Below are 20,752 nucleotides of genomic sequence, written 5' to 3'. Positions count from 1 at the left end.
TGTTTCGCCTTCCATGCTGTTTTTACATTTGCAAAATTGCCATGACACTGCTCAACTTCTGAGACCACCGCTGAGGCTCCAGTGTCTCCCCAGATGGCACTTGGCTGATTATTGCAAGCAGAGGGCCGCAATCTCGGGCCCTTAATGGGAACACAAGTTAATGAGTGGGTAACAGCAAGAGCTTTCTCCAGAGGGAAGAAAGGGCCAGTCCTAGGGCTTAAACATCTCTGTAAAACAGCCGCAAATAGGACCGGGGAGGCTGCTGGGAGCACAGGGCTTCCGTATAACATGTGCAATTAGCGTTTGAGGATGCTGTTGGCTGAGGACACACAGCCCGGCCCGTGTGCGGACCTCACATCCATTTCTCCGCCGGAACGCACCTCAAACAGCTTCACGGTCTTCGTCGTAGCTCCCACTCCAACAACCTACCATCTCCAAGGACAGGGACCGCGGCGGACCCCTCTCTTCAAAGGCATACTCGAAGAAGCTGCAGCTTTTCTCGACAAGGAAAATGTGATCTTTTTTTCCTCAGCTTTAAAAACAGTGAGGCAAAAAAAAAAAAAAAAAAAAAAAAAAATCTGAGTGATCAAAAATAACAAAAGTGTTTAGGGCCTTTTAAAAAGAAATCTCTCTTTCTTACATTCCTTCTTTTCTCTCTCCAAAATGGTTCTTGAACTGGCAAGGGCAGTACAAACAACATCCAATCTTAAAAGATTCATAGAAAACCTGCACGCCTCCTCCCCCCCCCCCCCGTGTCCCAGCTGTTCTGTGGCTCATCCCCCCCCACCCCAGTCCCGCCCTTGTCGGCAAGGAAACCAGGTCACCCGTGCCAAAGCCACTCAACCTGGCTCCCTGAAAGGACCGAAGAAACAGATGCCGGCAGCCCCTTTCCTTCCCTAGTAAAGGAGATGGAAATATAACAAACGACCTTTTTCCTCCAACAAAAATCCATTCCACCAGCGCCATAAAGGGTTGCAAACCAGAAGCCACTTTGCTTGAGAAACATGAGACCTGGAGACGAACTTCAATTTTGTCACCTGTGAAGTGAGGTTCTTCCGCCTGACCCTACATCAAAGGCGTGTTGTAAGAAATAGCTGAACAGTATCTTTAAAATGCCTGTGGTTTCTCAGAGGGGAAAAATATAAAATGAGACTATAAAATAAATGTGGGAAGAAGAGCAGTTAAGAGCACTTTTTCTTGCAAAGGACCCTGGTTTGATTCCCAGCACCCACATGGCTGCCCGCAGCTGTCCGTAATTCCAGTTCCGGAAGATCTAGCTCCTTCCCTCGGCACCAGGAACATACATGCTTCACATACTTAGATGCAAACTATCCACACACATAACATAGTTTTTAATATCCATGCACATAAAATAAATAGTTTTAAATTTTACAAATGTAACAGGGCTGCAGAGATAGCTCATTGGCTAAAGCACTCTCCACACAGCCTCAGTACCAGAGGTTGGCTCCCCTAAAACCCACAGAAATGTGGGCGAGGTGTGATAGTCTGCCTGAAACTCCACCCTCAGAAGGCAGAGACCGGATCCTCAGAGCAAGTTGGCTACTGAGACCAGCCATATCGGTGAGCTCTGGGTTTGATTGAGAGACCTGCCTCAATGAATAAGGAAGTGAGATACAGGATGAATCCCGACATCAGCCCTGTGCCTTCATGCAAGCACGCATGTGCACACACACACACACACACACACACACACACACCACGCCTGCAAACATGTATATATGCACAAAACCAGAAAATAAAAAAAATAATTATTAATTGATCAATTACTTTAGTAAAACATCCATAAATGAATGAGGCAAGTTATTGGGCAATGATCAGAACCTGGTTTAGCTGCCAACACACCAGGACCTCCAAGAAGACAGTTGGGATCCTGAGGGGCTGCAGTCATGTCAGCTACTGAAGGCGGCGACCTGTGGTGCTGGTCAGTAAGGAAGCACTCACAGAGCTGAGAGAGGGAGCATCTTACCTCCCCACACCGCCTCCACACAGCTCCAGCAATGTCTACCCCATCCTTCCTCCTCCATGCACCAGTCCCTCATCATCCCTCCCCCGCCAACACCCCACTGTCGCCGCATGACCGCATCAAGCCAGCCGACCACCCGTCAATCACCTCCATCACCTGTTTTGTTCTGACTTTAAAATGCGTCCCCAAAGGGGCTCACGTGTTCCGTGTTTGGTCCTCCAATGGCTATGCTGGCTGGGGAGGGCGGGGAGCCTGAGCTAAGGGAACAACCTCCGCCAAGTTCCTACTGCCCGGAACCAGAGTCAACCGAGCACGAGCCCTCTGGGACGGTGGGTGAGGTGATTCCAAACCTCCCAGGCCAACACCTCATCGGTCTGTACACTCCACCGAGCAATGGCGCCACCAGCTCCTCACCGCCTGGCCTTCATCCTCACCGCAACCCCACCCCGCGCCCCTGCTCTTCCGCCCACTCCCTCTTCACTCCACGCCCCTCGTGTTCGGGACACGGGATCCAGAGATGTGCGATGGCAGGTCTACACTGCCTTTAAATGCATCGCCGGAGCACCGCCTGCGAGTTAGCCAGAACAACAGGCGTGATGACCTCAGCAGAGCCTTGAGCGGCTGCAGCCCGCCAGGGCCTAAGTGCTCATAACCGCTTTATTCAGAAAGCTGCTGTTACAGGTTAGAACTGAAGCGCCGAGACCCTACGTGGCTTAAAGCTTGCAGTCAGTAATCGTCCGACTGGGACTTACCACGGCCCGGGCAGCTCGGGGACCTGTGCCCTTACACAAGTCATCATGCTGTCAGCTCACAAACTCAGTCTCGGGCACCTTAGGGAAGGGCGTCTATTAGGTTCACAGGGTTTAGGACACCAGTGCCATCCATCTGGTGAAGCAAGGTATAGTAGCAGTTCGCACTCTTGGCTACAACAGTCCACGGGCCCCACGCTGACCGAGCACACCATGTTCACCGTCTGTTTGACGCTCTCCCATTGTCATCCTGTGAGGCTGGTAGTTCTGTTTGGAGCAAAATTATTTCTGTTTCGTATGTGAGAAGACTGAAGCTCAGAAAAGACAGTAAGTCACCACCCGGTAGGCATGTCTCAGAGGACTCACAAGTTCCCCAGCATGTCCCAAGCGTTCTGAAAGGTCCTCTCCCTCTCCTGGGGCTCCAGCATCTGGGATGGAGTCTGGGGAGGACAGCTTCCAATAGCCTTGTGAATGAATGAATGAATGAATGAATGAATGAATGAAACATGGCTCATAATCGATAGAAGGGTGAGAACAGGGTAACCAAAAGACCTCGGGGCCAAGGAAGCAGGCGACTGAGGAATGTCTGTTTCCGTTTCAGAGCCTCACAGACAGACAGAGCCTCACACCCAGACACAGAGGCTTCCTTCCAGCCTGACCTACTTCAGGCCAAGCAGGGTTTGCAGAGCTGTCCCCTTGAACAAATGATGCTGACTTGTAGAAGTGGCTGCTGCCCTCTGCAGTTAGACGCTTTGAGACCTCTTCTCTGTGCCCTGCAATAAAGGCGGTGACCTAAGTGCTGATGTGGCCAAAGGACCAGGGACGATGTGAAATTGTTCCCATTAAAACCAGCCCTGGGGCAAAGAGCAAAACCAAGCAGAAAGCCTGGACGGGCCCTCAGGTTTTGAGTGCAGGATCACAGCCTATGTCCGTTAAAAATGTCCTCCTACCCTTCCTTCACACCCTTCCAGCCCCTCCCCAACACCACACACACACACACACACACACACACACACACACACACACCGTGTTAACAGAAAACCTCCAGCTATAAGCCTATTCAGAATAGCAAAATAAGTATCTTCTCCGACGTCTGCAAGGTTTGGATGTGGGGGTGCAGGGCTGCAGCTCACGGGGCGGGATGGGGGTGCAGGGATGGGGGTGAGAGGCTGTTAACACTAATGTGCATGTTCTCACCTAGCCCTGGGGAAGCCACTCTTTCATCTCTCCTTCCTGGATTCACAAGACAAGAATTCTTCCGCTCCTGGTGTGGAGCCACCACAGACCCTCATCACAGGGCTCCGATCACACTGTTAACTCTGAGGAAAACTTGAACCAATTTTAGAACAAGTACTAAGGGGGCCAGAAGAAAATCCCTGCTGCCAGGTCTTGAAACATAAATTGTGAAATGTCTCCATCTTGTGGTCACCTGTGGAATTGCCATTCTTATTCCATACCCAGTAGACTTGAATTCTGTCAGCTGCGGCCACCATCTCCCCTTTCCCTGAACTGAAACATCAGAATCAGTTTTGCCGATGCAGCAGGCTAAAGCGCAGGCTTGCACAGCAGAAATACGTCTGCTTCAATGGCAAGACGGGCCAGGGACTGGGGGTGCTTTGGGTGAACTGACTTCAGCCACTGGGATCCACATAAAGGAAGGATAGAAACAACTACATACGATGTCCTCCGACCTCCAGACACGAGCTACTGCACACGCGCAGTAGGAGTAAATACTTCCGCCCTTGGAGACAGCCTTATGCAGGACGCGACCATGGACTAAGCCTGTTAAGTGAAAAACATTTTTAAGTGTTCGGCTTTCGTCTCTGAAGCACATCCTCTGGGGTGGTGAGAAACCATCTTAGTGGTCACTGGATCTTCACACAGTCAGCCACAGTGGTGCAGGTACCACCCTGGATGACCACACACCCTGTCCCTTCAGCTGTGGGCATTTCACCTTACAGGAAGCAAGCATGACAGTTCTCGGAATGTCCTAACACCACTATGCCGCTCCTCCTCCCAGGTTGGATCTTCGACTCTTAGACACAGAGGCCAGCTCCTGCTTGCACCTCCAACGGCCACACCCAGGGAGAGGTTTCTATAGTGCAGTGGTTATCATGCTTGCCTCATAATTTTAATACAGTATTCACCTTCACGTGTTCTCCTTCAATCTCACTCTCACTCAAAATGCAAATACCAGGCAGCAGCAATATCCCCAAAACCTAGAACATAAGTCGTCTCTCGCCGTGCAATTTAGTTTGGTCAGTTTTTATACATGCGTTCTCTCTTGCTCTCTCGCTCTCTTCCGGTTTTTGTTGTTGCTGTTTTGAGACAGGGTTTCTCTGTATAGTTCTGACTGCCCTGAAACTCACTGTGTATAAACTAGGCTGACCTCTTACTCACAGAGATATTGTTTTCCCTCCCAAGTGCTGGGATTAAAGGTGTGTGCCACTATGCTTGGCAAGTTAGAAAAAGAAAAAAAAAAAGTTCAAGGCCAGAGGTCTTAATCCCTGAGACATCTCTCCAGCCTCTCCAATACATTTACAGGAACTGCTGGAAACCTGGTGTGTGCTAGCCTGAGAGCTTCGTGCTGCTCAGTCCTAGTCACACACACACACACCACACAAACACCACACACAAACACCACACAGGACACCAGATACACACCACACACACACACCACACCACACACCAAACCACACACACAAACACACACACACACACACCACACACACAAACACCATACCATACACCAGACACACACACACACCACACAAACACCACACACAAACACCACACAGGATACCAGATACACACCACACACACACACACACCACACACCAAACCACACACCACACACACACACACACACACACACCACACCATACACCAGACACACACACACACACACTTTCACTCTTTCATGACATCTATTCCAGGATCCATTTGAGAAAGTGTCTTCATGGATCCAGCAAGAAGGAAGAGACAGTGGCTGCCTCTGCGTTCTGCTCTACCACAGTGGACCTTTCCAGCCCTTCTATCCTAAGACCTCATGTAAGGAGGAAAACCAAGATGGGAAGCACTTGTTAAAGATCATAGCTCAGGGCCACAGGCTCAAGCCCCAGGGTCTTCTCAGGACCCATGTGGTCACCTTACCACACCAAGAGTGCTCCTGCCTGGCACGGCCACAGCTACCGCTGAAGTAACTCTCGGGTCCACTTAAGGAGCTCCTAGGGAAAGCAAAGGCACTTTAAAAGACTACACACACACACACACACACACACACACACACACACGAATGAAGGAGCTGGAAAAATGGCTCCCTGGCTAAGAGTACATATTGTTTTTGCAGGGGACCCAAGTTTGATTCCCAGCACCCACATCAAGCAACTCACTAATGCTTGGGATTCCAACTTCAGGGGGGCTGATGCCACTCTGGCCTCCCTGGGAAGACACATACACATGTGCACACACATAATTGCCATTTTTTTAATGAAGCCAGAAGACATAACAGCCACAATAAACTGTAACCAGTGGCCAAGCCAGAGGAGCATTAACCTTGATCCTACAGTTCTCTATCTCTGTCCCTTTATCCAACATGCAGTGTCTTCCTTTTCAACAAACGCATGCTGAAAGGCAGAGTCTAAAGAGACATAGGCAGCAACAGAAGCAGATTCACTGGAACACCTTACACAACTGCTCAGGAAACACTGCAGGGAGATGTTTCATGTTGAAAAGAAATGACCCCAGCCTAGAATTCTGTGTTGGAAAAAAAAAAAAAAAAGCTTTGAACTGTCAATGTTGATTTACATGTAAAACACTACCTACAAACTCCTAGGGTCCAGGAGAAAAATTTAGGTGACTCTAGGTTGGGCTGTTTTACACAACAAAAGCATGCTCTGAAAGAAAGGGCCCTTAGAGAAGGTCGCTGATGTTTTTATTTCCAAGGTTTTTTATAATAAAGTTTTAAAATGTCGAATTTCTTAACTTTGCAATCTATATTGTGTATTTCTATAATACTCATTTTAAGATAACTACTTGAATTTTGAAGGTTAGCAAAATAAGGAAGCAAGCCACCAAATTGGGAGGGGTGGGAGATACAAAATACATCTGACAATGGAACTACAGCCAAAATATACACAAAATCCTTAAAACTCAATAAGAAAAGAACTCTCAGTTCAGATAGCTGCCTCTGCAGTTAAAAGCACTGGCCGCTCTTGCACAGGACCTCAATTCAATCCCCAGGGCCCACTCCAGTTCCAGATCTGATGTTCTCTTCTGGCCTCCATGGACAATAGACACACACATGTAGTGCACATACACACTTGCAAGCAAAACACTCACACACATAAAACAAAATAATCTCCTTTAAAATGAGCGGATGATCAGCATCTTCAGTGAATTATGAATTCAAAGCAATAGCATAACACCACACACATATTCATTCCAATGACTAACACCCAGAAAACAGATCACATAAATATTAACAATAATGGAGAGAAATAGGAACTAACTATTGCTGGTGGGATACAAAATACTAAAGAGACTTTGGAAAAGTATTTGGACAGTTTCTTTCAAAGCTGTCTACAGTCTATGCAGAAGTTGCAATGAGACTTTCACCCAGGTGGCACTGGAGCTGTATGGACACACGTTTCCTCCCGTGTTTCAAGAATTAAAAAGCACCCAAGATCCATCAAGAGAGGGGCAAATACCTGGGCAGGGATATGTCCTGGTAAATCCACATACACTGTGCTCTTGAGCCATGAAGAGGCATGGAGGAAACAGATACAAAGGAATCAGCCTTGAAAGGCTGTACTGTGATTCCAACTCTGAATTCTAATGTTCTGGAAAAGGCAACACTAGAGAGACAGTGTGAAGACCAGTGGTCACTAGGAGTTACAGAGGGAGGGGCAGTAGCTGGCACACAGGGACTTGAATGGATACATATGCTTCTGGCAAAACTTTCAGTGCAGAAATGGGCCTTAATGGGAAATATGAACTTCAGTTAATGTATATTGATTCATTCATTTGGTCAATGAACCATGCAAAATGTTAACAGAAGCTGGGTGGAGGGGCATGGAAACTCCTGCTTTCTGCTCAACTTTCTGTAAATGCCCACGTGCTGTGAAAAAGGAACTCAAGAAACTAAAAATAGAACCACCATCTGATGCCCTCATCTCATTCCTAGGTATATGGTCAAGAGATCTAGTCATGTGAAGGAGTGCCTGGACCCATGCATACTGTGGTAGCATTCACAATGGCTACATCATGGAGTCAGCATGAGTGCTAACAACAGACCAACAGCTCTATTCTGCCAAACAGTAAAAGTGTGTCCCAGGAAAATGAACCTGGAGATTACATCAAACAAAGATAAATATTCATGTTGTCGCTCATATGCAAAATCTAACTAAAAAAATAAAAAGACACAAAAGAGGAAGAGAGAAAGGAGATGATAATTTGACTCTTAAACCTTGTTCCTGGAGGAAAGACATGGGGGGGGGGGGAGGTATGATCCAAGCCCTTTATATATATATAAATGAAATGCCATTACATGCATTTATTTTTATAACCAACAGGCATTAATAAGGAGGGGAGAGAAGAGGAACACACGTTATTACCCCTTCTCCAATGAAATGAATACAGTAGTAATCATGTTGACTTGTCCCAAAAATTAGACCACAAAAGATCTCTAGAAGAAAATGCATGTCTGGAAAAGCTGCAGCCAAATTGCTAATTAATGAGAACCACAGTTTGCCCATAACAATTAAGCCCCAAGCTGGACAGCTGTTAAAAGCTGACAGGCGTCCTTCTGCAGTCTTGTACACTAGGCAGAGGGTGTGGCTTCCCAACCCACCAGCTGCCAAGGCAGTCATGGAAACTGAAACTCGAGGAGAAACACTTTAAATAAGAATTCATACTCCACAGAAGTAAGAATCTTTCAACTTTTATTTCTAGGATACATTCATCCGGTATCTTTTTGTTTCTTTACAATTTTCCCCCTAAGAGAAATGAATACAATAAAAATATAATCCAACTACCAGCAATGTTTGTAACCAGAAAGGAATCTAAAATCTCTGGTGTGATAATATAGGATATATTTCTAAAAAATATAAATTTCATACCAGAAATAAAGCCTGAATATTCTCTTTTGTTAAAAATATAATTTTCCTTCTTTGCTCTTCCACTTAGTTCTAAAGTCTGTACTTAAACCAGTAACTTTAACTTTCTTGCAAAGGTTTGTCCAGCTTGTGCCCGGTTCTACACTATGAGTCAACTAGATGCACAAGTCTTAGAGGCCACAGGGCTGCAGCAAGGCTTCAAAACATACTAGTCATTGATTTAAAAACTCCCGCTAGCAAACTGAGGCCTGTTTACTATTTTATCCTGTTCATGAAATTAGGAAATGTATATAAAGGAATGTTTACAAACTATAAATCTCAGTTGAGGGATAAAAACCCACTTATCTGTCTTGGCTAGAAAGGTAGCTGGCTAGGACAGAGGTGGGGATACAACTGCCACCTCCACACTTGTACTGGGGAACGTAACTGCAAGGGTGCTGGGGTATAGACTCAGGGTCTCAGAGTCTGGCTGCTGTGCAGTGTGATGTGACTGCTTTTCTCAATTGAGAAAGGGACTGAGGAACAGAGAAATCGTTCTCCATCTCAGAGAATGACACCACACTGAGTAGTCAAGCCACCCATCTCTGGGGACAGGAAATCCAAGTTGGATGGCTTTCCCTGTCTTCTGACTGGTGTCTCAGCAAAGCTTCAGTAGTTGGCAGGTAATCCATTCATTTCATAAGAGACTTAGAGTCAACATAAATGGCTTGGGAGCAGGTACCTTCATTTAAGAAGGTAGCAGAAAGTCTGGTTATAAACATGGGATACCACGCTTGAGCCAGAGTGGAACCCTCTACCTCCAAGTAAACAACCATCGTGCAGACGAACCTCTGCAGTGCGTTCTGAAGAGCACGGCAGCCAAGCACAGGTTAGGATGTGCTGACAAAGCCACCAGGTGAGGGCCGCCATCCATCGAGTTTCCTAGGAAGGACAATACACACGAGGAGGCTTCCCACCAGTCAAACCGGATAGGCTCAAGAAGGCAAAGCTAGCACTGTAGGCTAATGGCACCTAGCCTGAGACCCAAAGACCATTCTGAGCATTAAAGGGCGAGACCTGGCCAGCGCTTCCCTCAGGAGCTGGGCTGAGCAAGTGGGCAAGGCTGCCCTCCCATGCTGCCTGTCCTCTGGGACCTACAGGTATAGCCCGGGGCATGAGGAAATAGCCTCAGGCCTAACCCTTCCGCCCTTAGGCTCTCTAATACGCTTACCTTCCCTTTAGACCTCCAACCCTCTTTCCCCAAGAGAATATTCAGGCCATTTTTTTCTTTTTCTTTTTTCTATTTTTCTTCTTTTGGTGATTACTTTGCGTTAGTAAGGAATAGACTAGCAGTCTGGGAAGTCCCTAACTCAGGGAATATCTTATAAGATACTCGGGAGGGGAGAATATAAAATTCAAATGCCATTTACAGAGGACTCAAATAAACCTGTCTCATACAGCGAACAACCCAGGGCACGGGGCTGAGCAATGAAACGCCTGCTACACTTTGCAGAGGTTTAGCTCTCGGACTTTAAGCCAATGTCCATGTTCCCGGCAATCAGTGATTTATACTGAATTAGCACATCTGTGTTTTCTACATACAACAACAAAGTAAAGTGCTTTAAAATAACACACATTTAAACCAGCTTACTCCCTTTTACAATCATATCTCCAGTCTTACATTTGAGATATCGGCCTGAATTGTCAATGAGAGCAAAGGTGGACTGGGTGACAGCATCATTTAAATGAGGTGATAAGGTGACAATGTCAGCATTGAACTTAGGAAACATAGATCGAAAATCGTACACATGTCGGAAAGAACCTCACACGGGCAGAGCCGCCGTGTGAGGACAGCTCCTGCCTGTGACCTCCTGGTCCAGGATGCAGCTCCTCTCCGTCACAGGGCTTCCGCAGCACCGGGCGTATTCTGGACTAGGCACATGTCCCAACAATTGTCCTGTACGCTCCCTGGATTACAAAGTAACCTCGGCTTTCAGGAGCCACAAGAAATAAAAAAAAAATAAGAAGAAACTTTAAAAGAAGGGTTAAGATCTGTTCAAATACACTGTGCAGTAGACATTACAGGATAAGAATAGATGGAACCGAGGACTAGAAAGGCACAGGGAACTTTCTCCAGATTCTACCACATCAGTTGAGGCTGTATGGCTAAAACTACTCTTTTGAACCAGATTATGGATCAGGGAAATGAATTATTACCAGAATTTGCATCATTTTCTTGGAAGATCTCACAATAAAACATTAATACAAACGTTTTAAATGTTCTATTTATTTGAAGACTCTTTGGTAACAACTGTGTGTGTCTTCCACTTTAAAGGACCTTAAAGCCAACGTCAACCTGAGCCGACTGAGGAGCGGACGAAGATGAGCTCGGGCTCCTCAGCTCCGCAGAGCGGCCCTCGCCTGACCGCTAACCTGACTGCTCACGCATTTCAACACAGCACATGGAGCCTGTGAACATACAAAAGGAGAGGCTAATACCAGAAAGGAATTAGACAGCAGTGAGAATTAATGACAAAACATAACAATGACAACTGTTCGTAAGTAATTTATTTTTAAATTATAAGATTTACAATGCCTTGATTATGCAAAATATCATAATAGAAATTAAGCTAAATCAATAAACCAAAAGAGAAAAAGAACTTTTTCCTTAAATATCAGTACTTAAGCCATCTTTGTCCCAACCGCATCTTATAAAGTATGCTAATTTCAAATGTTTCACTTGCAGGTTTAATTTCTCATTTTCAGCGTTTTACGAACTGTAAATTTTTTCAAATGCTATTATAGCTAGCGTTTATACTGCAACAGCAGCAGAATCTCACGAGTGCGATCAAATGTGGAGGTGGGGCCCAGCCTTCGGCTTTTAGCCACAGACAGAAATCATCCACAGCAATCAGTAGAGCAAGATACTCTCGAGTGGCCAGGGCGTGGCTTAGAGCTGGTGGCAGCTGCTGTCCTGTCGCTCTGATCTGAACCAGCAGCACGGGGCAGCGTTACTGCTGTGGGTAGTAGGACTGCTGCGGGGGCTGAGGGAAGGGGTAGGTAGGCTGCTGGGGTCCTGGGTATGGAGCCTGTCCGGGGCTCTGGTGATACACCGGTGGGTACGGCATGTTGTACTGGCCATATGCGTAGGGGTTGTAGCCCATAGGCATGGGCATTTGGCAATACCTGACGGCGAGAAGAAAACAAGACACTGGGTTGATAAGCAGACCCTACAGAGTGCCTCACAGTCACTGCTTTAACGACAAGAATCTCTTTCCTTTATTTTTATTCTTCAGGAGAAAGGGATTGAGGCAAAGGTCTTATTCCAAGATACACAGAAAAAAAGCATTCCTACTATTAATTAAAAAGAATATAGCACTTTTAATACTACCCAGAAAATAATAATGTTGAATCCAACTACTAAAGGAAGAATAAAAAAGAGACAGTTTGTTTTAATGAGGCAATCTAGTTCTCTAAATATGTTCCTGTGTAGCTAAAGAAATAGCATAGTAGTTCAGAGATCTGGTTGCTCTTCCAGGATAGAACCATCCATGAATGAATGAATGAATGAATGAATGAATGAATGAATGAATGAATTGACAGACAGATGAACAAATGAATGATCCCCTGAACAAGGTTAACCTTTGAATGCATCCTATGACTAATTTTCTATTCATCAGTTTATTAGATACTGAGATTTCCAAGTATCAGTATATAAACAAGGCCTTACTGTCTTTGCTTCACATAAATAAGGGCGGCCATGAAATATATACTGAATTTCAAACAAAAGAGATATACTTATATAAATTCAAGATGCAAAAAATAAAAATATATATCTTAGACACCTAGTAAATAGCTATTCAGCTACTCAAACAAGTAATTATAACATGATCTTTAATTTCTGGGCAAGTTGACAACATAGCTAATTCATGAGACCTGTGTTGAAAGAAGGGACAAACCTGCCATTAAAGATTAATCACAGCTAGAAATTACTCACTCCTTGATGACCCAGAGGGCCACTGCCTTACCCGGGATATCCTGGATAGGTAGGGTACGGTGGTCCCTGAGCCTGCGGAGTGGGAGCCGAGCCAGGGGTCTGTGGTGGCGCTGCTGAAGCAGTCCCCACACCTGCAGGAGCAGCAGCAGCAGCAGCAGGAGGAGGAGGAGGAACTCGGTTTGCAGGAAGCACAGGAGGTGGAGGCCGGGCTGGAGGCTGGGGCTTAGCAGGCTGGAAGAGATAGCAGTGACAGGATGTGACGTGTGAGTGTCAAAGAGCCATCAACATTCAGGCGGACACTCCTGATCACCTGCCACTCCTAACACCAGCTTCCTGCACTAGAACGCGGCTGAGCAGAAGGCTCTCTCTCCAACTCTCAAGAGCCAGTGTTCTTCCTGGTGCTGATGTCTAGTCACATGCTGCCTCCACCAACAGTCAGACACATTCCTGGACCTTCTGTCAGGCCCCAAATTCTTTTTACAAAAGTCTTCAAACCTGTGAACACTTTTAAAATTCTCAGTCACATGTGTAGCCTCGAAATTCAGCGACTGCTAACACTACTTTATCTCCTATGCTTCTGTGAAACCATCTGAAGCTGCTAGCTTCACACCACCAGCAGACAGCAACCCTCAGCACGGTCACCTAGCAGTCACCCAGTCAGAGCCAAGATTCCCTAGTCACCTGAAAGAAAGGGCTCTGTGGCTGCTTTTGTGAACCAAATTTGAATCAAGGTTCATGCCACAAAAACCATAATGAACTGTTTACTCTCACCGACAATTCCCTCCCTCCTGCCTTCAGATGCCTGGAAAACGGCCGAGCCCACATCCCTGCTTTAAAAGGTCTGTCTAGCCATTTCTGGCGACAGGGCTGAGCATCAGTCTCCATCGCTCCATTCATTTGTGAGAGAAAGTCTGTCCTAACGTTCTAACGTTTCACTCAGAGGATCCATGAGCACTGCTGGGTTTACACTGCAGGCATCAGAGGTCAGGCCTGGTCAGAGGTGGAGGCCACCGGTCTCCTCACTGCAGCCTTCCTTCAGAGCTGACCAGCTGCAGAAGACTGGGCCTACTCACCGGCATGGTTCTCGGGGCTGGAGTTGGAGGAGCTGTCGCGTGCCCCCCTGCTGGAGAGGACTGATAGGCTGGGGGAGGGATTGAAGGAGCGCTGGGCTCTCTGGCAATGCTCTGCTGCAGATCCCTTGTGAAAGACAGGGGGTTAGATTGGCACCATGAAAACAACACCTAGGCCATTGTTTGTTTGTTTTTCTTCACACATGAAGTAGAAAGTGCCTCCAAATAATGACAGTATTCCAGAATGTGTTTTCAGTCTTGCCTAGAAAGTAAGTCTTTATTCCTGCAGCTAAACAAGGTTATAGCCTAATATTCCTAAAAAACTAGCAAAGAGGGTAGATTTTTCAGACATCTTAGTTACAACTCAAATATGGAATGTATTAACTAGACAAACAGCCTTCTGAGAAGACTGCTTCTTGTCTAATAAGAGGTAATTACAAAACAAAAAAACTACAGTCCATTCAGTCACCTGGCTAACATTTCAATCATGATATGACATCAGTGTCCAAACAAAATAAATCCCAGAACCAGGGATCGAAGCAGAAAGAGCACAGTCTAGGCGTAGCCCTGGCTATGTAGCAGAAAGCCTCTTTCAAACAAAAAACAAAGGATTAAAACAAAGATGGGAGCTAATTATGCAAATCATCATGTAAATTTCTAGAACAACTCTTAACCTATTATTTAAACACATGGCACTGAACTATTTTATGTTCAACGATAATATAACAATGTCACTAGGGTAATCTGTCACTAGGGTCATCTGTCACTAGGGCACAATGTCACTTAGGTACTATGTCACTGAGGTACTATGTCACTGGGGTACTCTGTCACTAGGGTAATCAATCTATCACTGAGGTACTCTGTTAATGAGGTACTTTGTCACCAGGGTAAATTCACAAAAGATACATTACTGAAAAGACATCAAAACACAGAAGTATTAAATGACAGATTTAAAGTCTCTTCAAATCTAAAGTCTGTTCAGTAAATTGGAATTAACTTCAAAAATCTCACTAAACCCCAAGGCCTATACTCAGTGACATACGGTGGCCATCAGCTTCTTAGGGCATGATCAATAGCTACAGGAGGAATAGCAGTCCTGAAGCCACAGTCACCCTTATCACAACCACCCCTCCTGCCTGCCACTCACACCCTTACTCTCACAAAGGGTGAAACATGTATTAGAGGAATATTCTTCAGTGAAAGAAGTCGATGTAGGCACTTAATGTAAGGAAACACTACTTACAAATGGGAAGTTTTTAGTCAGTAATAATATTCTAAAGGTCAGACTTTGAAAGATCTAAAATATATACATATACTACAAAGGCTTACTTATCATAAGATTCCCCCCTTAATAAACTCCAGTAATTAGCATATTCATAGGCAAATGAGAATTTCCTATGCCTTACTAGTACTGTAAATCAAAAACTATGAAGTCACAGGTCAATAATGTACAACACAAAAAGTAAACTGTGAAAAGAAATTGAAGTAAAAGCAAAAAACATTCAATCCTTTCAAATGTTCTGCCTTTAATTAAAACATTTCAATTAACAGTAAAATTAGGAAATCTGAAGGCAAATGGTCATAATTGGATAATTAATTACACTGATCGTGGTCACCTAGATCCAGAAAGACCAATGTTGAGTGTTCTCACCCACTTTAGATTTGTGTGTTCACGTGGAACCCCTGCACAAGGCAGGGAACTACAAAGGGGCTACCAGGGGGAGAGATGAAAGATCTGAAGGGAGGTATGGATACAGAACACAGGCAACAAAGGAAAGGAGAATAAAAAGAGAGATAGAAGGAGGGAGGACAACAGGAAGGAGGGTGAGGCGGAGGAAGGCTTGGGGGAGGGATAACCAAACACTAAGGATATTTCAAAGAGCCATCCAGAAACATACAATTTTATAAAGTTCCTAAATATATAGAGATATGTGGAGATATATATCTATATGTGAATGCATATATATATATGTGGGTGGGTGTGTGTGTGTAAATATATGTGTGTGTGTATATATATATTATGTGTGTGTGTGTGTGTGTGTGAGAGAGAGAGAGAGAGAGAGAGAGAGAGAGAGGGAGAGAGAAAGTGTGTGTATGTGCGCACACATGTGTATGTGTGTAGACTTAATTGAGATCCCACTACACGGGATAGTGTTCTGATAAGCAAATGAGAAGTCCAGTACCAGGCATGAATTTCTCCCCTTGGTTAGAGGTGTCAGTCAACAGTTCCTAAATCATGTCCTGTTATTCACATTATGAACACAGTATCTGTGTGAATACGGCCCAGCTTTCTCTGGGTTACTGGCTGTGTCGTCCTCCATCCCAGGCCCCTTTCGCAGTGGCTCCTGATGAAGGGGCAGTGCTATCTTCTGAACTGTTCACCTTCCGCAGGGTAATACACCTGAGCCTTTACCCTCTGCACCCCACTGTACTTCCTCAGCCTGGTTTTCTGCCCCTTTTCGTTCTTTCATCCCAGATCAAGATGTCCTATGACTCTGTGAGACGCTCAGAGGAGAAGGGCAACTGCTGCATCTGCACGCTCACCAAACACAAGGACACAGCTCCGCGCACCATCTGATACACAAAACAAACTCACTTCAAGAGCTCATCTCTTTCCGTCTTCCGTGCGAACACTATATCACTGCATTTGTTCTGGAACCTGACCAGGATTTCAGTCAGCTCATTGTAAAACTATAAGCAAAGAACAAATACAAATAATAAGTAAAAAGCAATTTTAATCTGGGGGAAATACAATCTAATAATAATTTATCAATGCTGCTGAAACTAAAAGCTGAAATCACTCCATGAGAAGCATTCTTACAATCAATCAAGTAGCATAGTCCTAAATATGTCCTAAGATTGGTAAGGAAAATAAAACTAATGAGATGATGTTTGTAGAATACTGACACTAAACATTAAAAACCAGTAAGTTAAAAGTTTTATCACTGAACATGTTCCCAATCCTTAAACAGAACCCTGTGCGCTGACTTCAATGCAGGCTCACGAAGGGCAATGTGCAAGACTCCCTCAGTCATCTGCTTGAACAGAGCACTGAGCCCCAGTGAACGCCACCACACTGTCACTACCCCAAGGCTTCCTGGGGCCATCTATTCAAAGGACTGCTGAGGATAACCACTGCATCTCATCCAAGACAACTGTACTCAGTGACCATTACAGAGTTAAGAACCAAAAGGAACTTTGCATCTGAAAAATTTAAAAATCACTTGTCTCAAAAGCAAAATAATCAGAAATATAAAAAAGCCTTTCTCTAACCCCTTAAAGGGCAAAGCAAAGAAAGCACTCAGGTAGAACTTACCTTTGCTCTCAGGCAGGCCCAAGTCTGCCCTCACCACACCACCAGCACAGAAGATCACAGCCGTGTGTCTCCTTCCACCACACGTCAGCCCCAACTACCCCTTCAGATGTCTTACTGGCTTCTGACAGCTCTGATTCCTGCTACCTGCAATTCACCTGTCCCTTCTCTACAAAGTTTATTCTTCAGGGTTTATTCAGCAGTTAAGACGCTGCTGCCTCCACTAAAAGTTCTCCCTCTACAAGCTCGACAGAAGGAGAAGGCACTAAACTCAAATCAACAGCACAAAGCTTGGCCGCTCGGGAATACCCGCAGCAGCCGCTCCTTTCCCATCTGTACTTAGCAGCTCTAGTCTCTCATGCGCACACATACCTTTGTGCCCTCCTTCAAGTTAGCTACAAGCTCAACAAAGTTGTCATACGCAGTTGCTAGGTTCTTCAGAACTTCTTCTCTCAAGTTGGCCTCATTGTTAGACTGCTTCATTTTGGAGAATTCCTGGTGTGAGACCTTTGTAAAAAACAAACAAACAAACAAAATGTATATTTATGAATAAATTTAATTCAGCTTGAAATACTTTTTAATTTTTCATTTATTACTTATAGAATACACATGTATGTGCTCAAATGTACATATGCCACAGTACACATCAGGAGGTCAGAGAGTTGGTTCTCGCCTTCCACCACATGGGTCCCAAGGATTGAACTCAGGTCATCAGGATTGGTGACATGCACCTTTATCCCGAGCCATCTTGATTTGTAACAGGAATGGGTGTAGGGCATGTGCCTTTAATCTCAACACTGGGGGAGGCAGAGGCAAGCAGCTCTCTAAAACTACTGAGCCTCTCAAAGAACAAGAATATAACCACAAATGTCCTCATCTCTTTTCCAATTAGGAAATCAGGATTGCAGATATGCAAATTGACAAGAAACATCTGGAATTTGTTTTATGCCAGTACACTGCTTTGACTTTAAGTAAAATCTCACAACTCCAATAAATATCAAAACATAATCAGTAAGTTAACAGTTTCTATCATTCTATAACGAAAAAACACTCAGATAAAAGCTGTTTACTTTAGAACACTTTATACCACTATAGAATTCTGCACTCATATAAAAAGGCGCAGTCTCAAGTCCTGTTAGTATAAACTTGTGTAAATGTGTAGCTAAAGTCTTATTATGTATTAGTCAGTTAATTCTGTAAGCACTGATGATTTCAACTAATTTTGACTCTTCCCTATGCATAGCAAGAAAATTAAAAAGGAAATACTACAAATGATTTGGAAAACCCTTGTCTGAAGTAACAAGGCCTTCTAACCAGGAAGCAGCACCCTAGTCAGAGGTGGCTTTGTTTCTAGTGCAGGGGACTGAGCGTAGGGCCTCAGCTCACATCAGGTGACGACAACCTACCCTAGAGATGCCTGGCCCTTGGGCGTGCACACTGCTCTGAACCCCAGACACACAAAGATGGCAGGTTTGCATCCTGCCTAAGGCACAGTGACAGTGAGTTCTGTCTAGGCCAGCCTGGGCTAAAAAGGACCTTTATTTTTGTAAACTCTACAGATATACCATCTTCTACTCTGTGAATTCTTCATTTTTACAATTTTCAATGGTCACAGGCTGGCATACACCTCCTATTAAAAAAATAAACTTACCTGTATATTTTTTAGAAGTCCCTCCTGCTTCTTCAGAGACTCTTGAACTTTACTTGTTAGACCACCATAGATCCGATCCAGCTCAGTGACAGAAAGAGCCTCCTCATTTATCACGCCATCTTGGGCCAGAGCTGTCAAAAACTTGCTTGTCATATCAAAATTCACTGACTTCAGGTCATTCTCAAGACCCTCTCTTTCCTTCTTTATTTCATCAAGATTTGATAGTAAGGATTTTAAGACATTTACAACCTAAACAACAAACACATACATGGTCAGTGGCAGAGCAACCCTGGGACCAAGGTTCAGGCTGAGGAATGCAATCCCTGAGGACAGGGTTCTGAACATTTTTTATATATTCAAAACACAATACTTTACTATTGAAAACAAATGGGCCTATCAAATAGCTACTTCAAAGAAAATATTTTAAACTAGGCTTGGTGTTACTCTCCTTTAATCCAAGCATTGGGAGGCAGAGGCAGATGGATAACTATTGAGTTCAGGCCAACCTAAACTACATAAGTTCCAGGCCAGCCAAGGCTACACAGAGAGAGAGCTTGTCTCAAAAGGAGCAGGGAGAGGGGAAGGGGAAGAAGGGGGAAGGAAAAGAAGAAGGGGAAGAAGGGGAAGGGGAGAGGAAGAAAACTACTTCAGCACTGGGTACCAGCAGTCAGAATGATAGACGGGACAGGTGAGCTCCTGGAAAGGTCCACTGAAAGATGGGAACAGTCCTTTGTTAGGAGCACTGTAAAGACCATGGTGACCCATATGAAGTGTTCCACAGAATTCCCTGCAGAAGGCAGAGCACCTACACCACGCACCCACTACTCCCTGGTACTCAAGGTTTGTAACGCCCAGCACAAGGCTGGCCGAGCCCACTTTGCAGCCTGGCACCTGAGCTTTATGGTATAACTGCAAACCTTGCAAACATTCTGAACTACAGAGAGGCTTAGAAATCTACACACTCAGACAGATAAAAAAGCAATACGAAACAGATCAGGACTTACAGTCCTATTTATTTAGTGAATTTAAACTTACGTCTTTAATTATGTGCCATAATTTTGGTGAAGTAAGGTTTAAAACTTTAAAATGTTAGACAATCTATACATCGGGAGGCTGGGGAGATGGCTCAGTGGGTAAACACTAGAGCCTGAGCCTGGAGCCCCAGTACCCATGGTTTGGTTTGGTTTGGTTTGGTTTGGTTTGGTTTGGTTTGGTTTGTAAGGCTAAAAGCAGTAGATCAGCCTGCGACCACTCTCCACCTACTCTCCCCAACCTGGGGGCTGGGGGGGGTGGGGGGGAAGGAAGTGAAGAGGAGCAGGAGGAACATGGGGACTCACAGGCCTGACAGTCAATCGAGACAGCATCAAGCTCCAGATTTACTGCAAGATCCTGTTTCTTTGTTGTTGTTGTTGTTGTTGTTGTTTTTATTTGTTTTTTTTTTCTAGACAGGGTTTCTCTGTGTAGCCCTGGCTGTCCTGGAACTCACTCTGTAGTCCAGGCTGGCCTCAAACTCAGAAATCCGCCTGCCTCTGCCTCCCAGAGTGCTGGGATTGCAGGTAAGCGTCACCACTGCCCAGCAAGATCCTGTTTCAAAAACTGAGAAGAAATGCTAGAGGAAGACATTCAGTGGCAATCTCTGACCTCAGTGTTTGTTCATGCATGTGTGCTCGAACACACGCACGAACCACAAAAAAATAAAAAATAAAAAAGTTACTTAATTTTCTATTAGCACATTTAAGTTGATAACGGACTAAGTTTATTTTAAATCTGTATACAAACTATATGGCTAACAAAAAACTCAGAATGAATGAGGGAGGAAAGGAGAAGTGGTTCCATCCTTGGATCTCATAGCAGATGGGGCTCATGGACAGCAGGGGAGGCCTCCCCACCACT

At 44.9% G+C, this 20,752-nt stretch overlaps 1 protein-coding gene across 2 annotated transcripts in view; it reads right to left on the bottom strand.

Annotated features, from left to right (window-relative positions):
• Positions 1 to 8,658: 8,658 nt before the first annotated feature.
• The window catches only part of Pdcd6ip (programmed cell death 6 interacting protein), a 56,135-nt gene continuing 44,041 nt past the window's right edge, over positions 8,659 to 20,752 (bottom strand). For both annotated transcript variants that reach the window (XM_052187088.1, XM_052187089.1), the window contains exons 13-18: positions 18,860 to 19,108; positions 17,581 to 17,715; positions 16,492 to 16,586; positions 13,899 to 14,022; positions 12,857 to 13,056; positions 8,659 to 12,014 (exon numbers count right to left, since the gene is read on the bottom strand). In XM_052187088.1, the coding sequence (XP_052043048.1) occupies positions 11,840 to 12,014; positions 12,857 to 13,056; positions 13,899 to 14,022; positions 16,492 to 16,586; positions 17,581 to 17,715; positions 18,860 to 19,108 (978 nt within the window). In that variant the 3' untranslated portion in view covers positions 8,659 to 11,839. The remainder of the gene's footprint in view (positions 12,015 to 12,856; positions 13,057 to 13,898; positions 14,023 to 16,491; positions 16,587 to 17,580; positions 17,716 to 18,859; positions 19,109 to 20,752) is intronic.

This window comes from Apodemus sylvaticus, chromosome 7 (assembly GCF_947179515.1).
Source record: "Apodemus sylvaticus chromosome 7, mApoSyl1.1, whole genome shotgun sequence".
Classification (NCBI taxonomy): Eukaryota; Metazoa; Chordata; class Mammalia; order Rodentia; family Muridae; genus Apodemus; species Apodemus sylvaticus.
The sequence above is the reverse complement of the archived record's forward strand: the minus strand, read 5'-3'. Positions and strand labels throughout refer to the sequence as shown.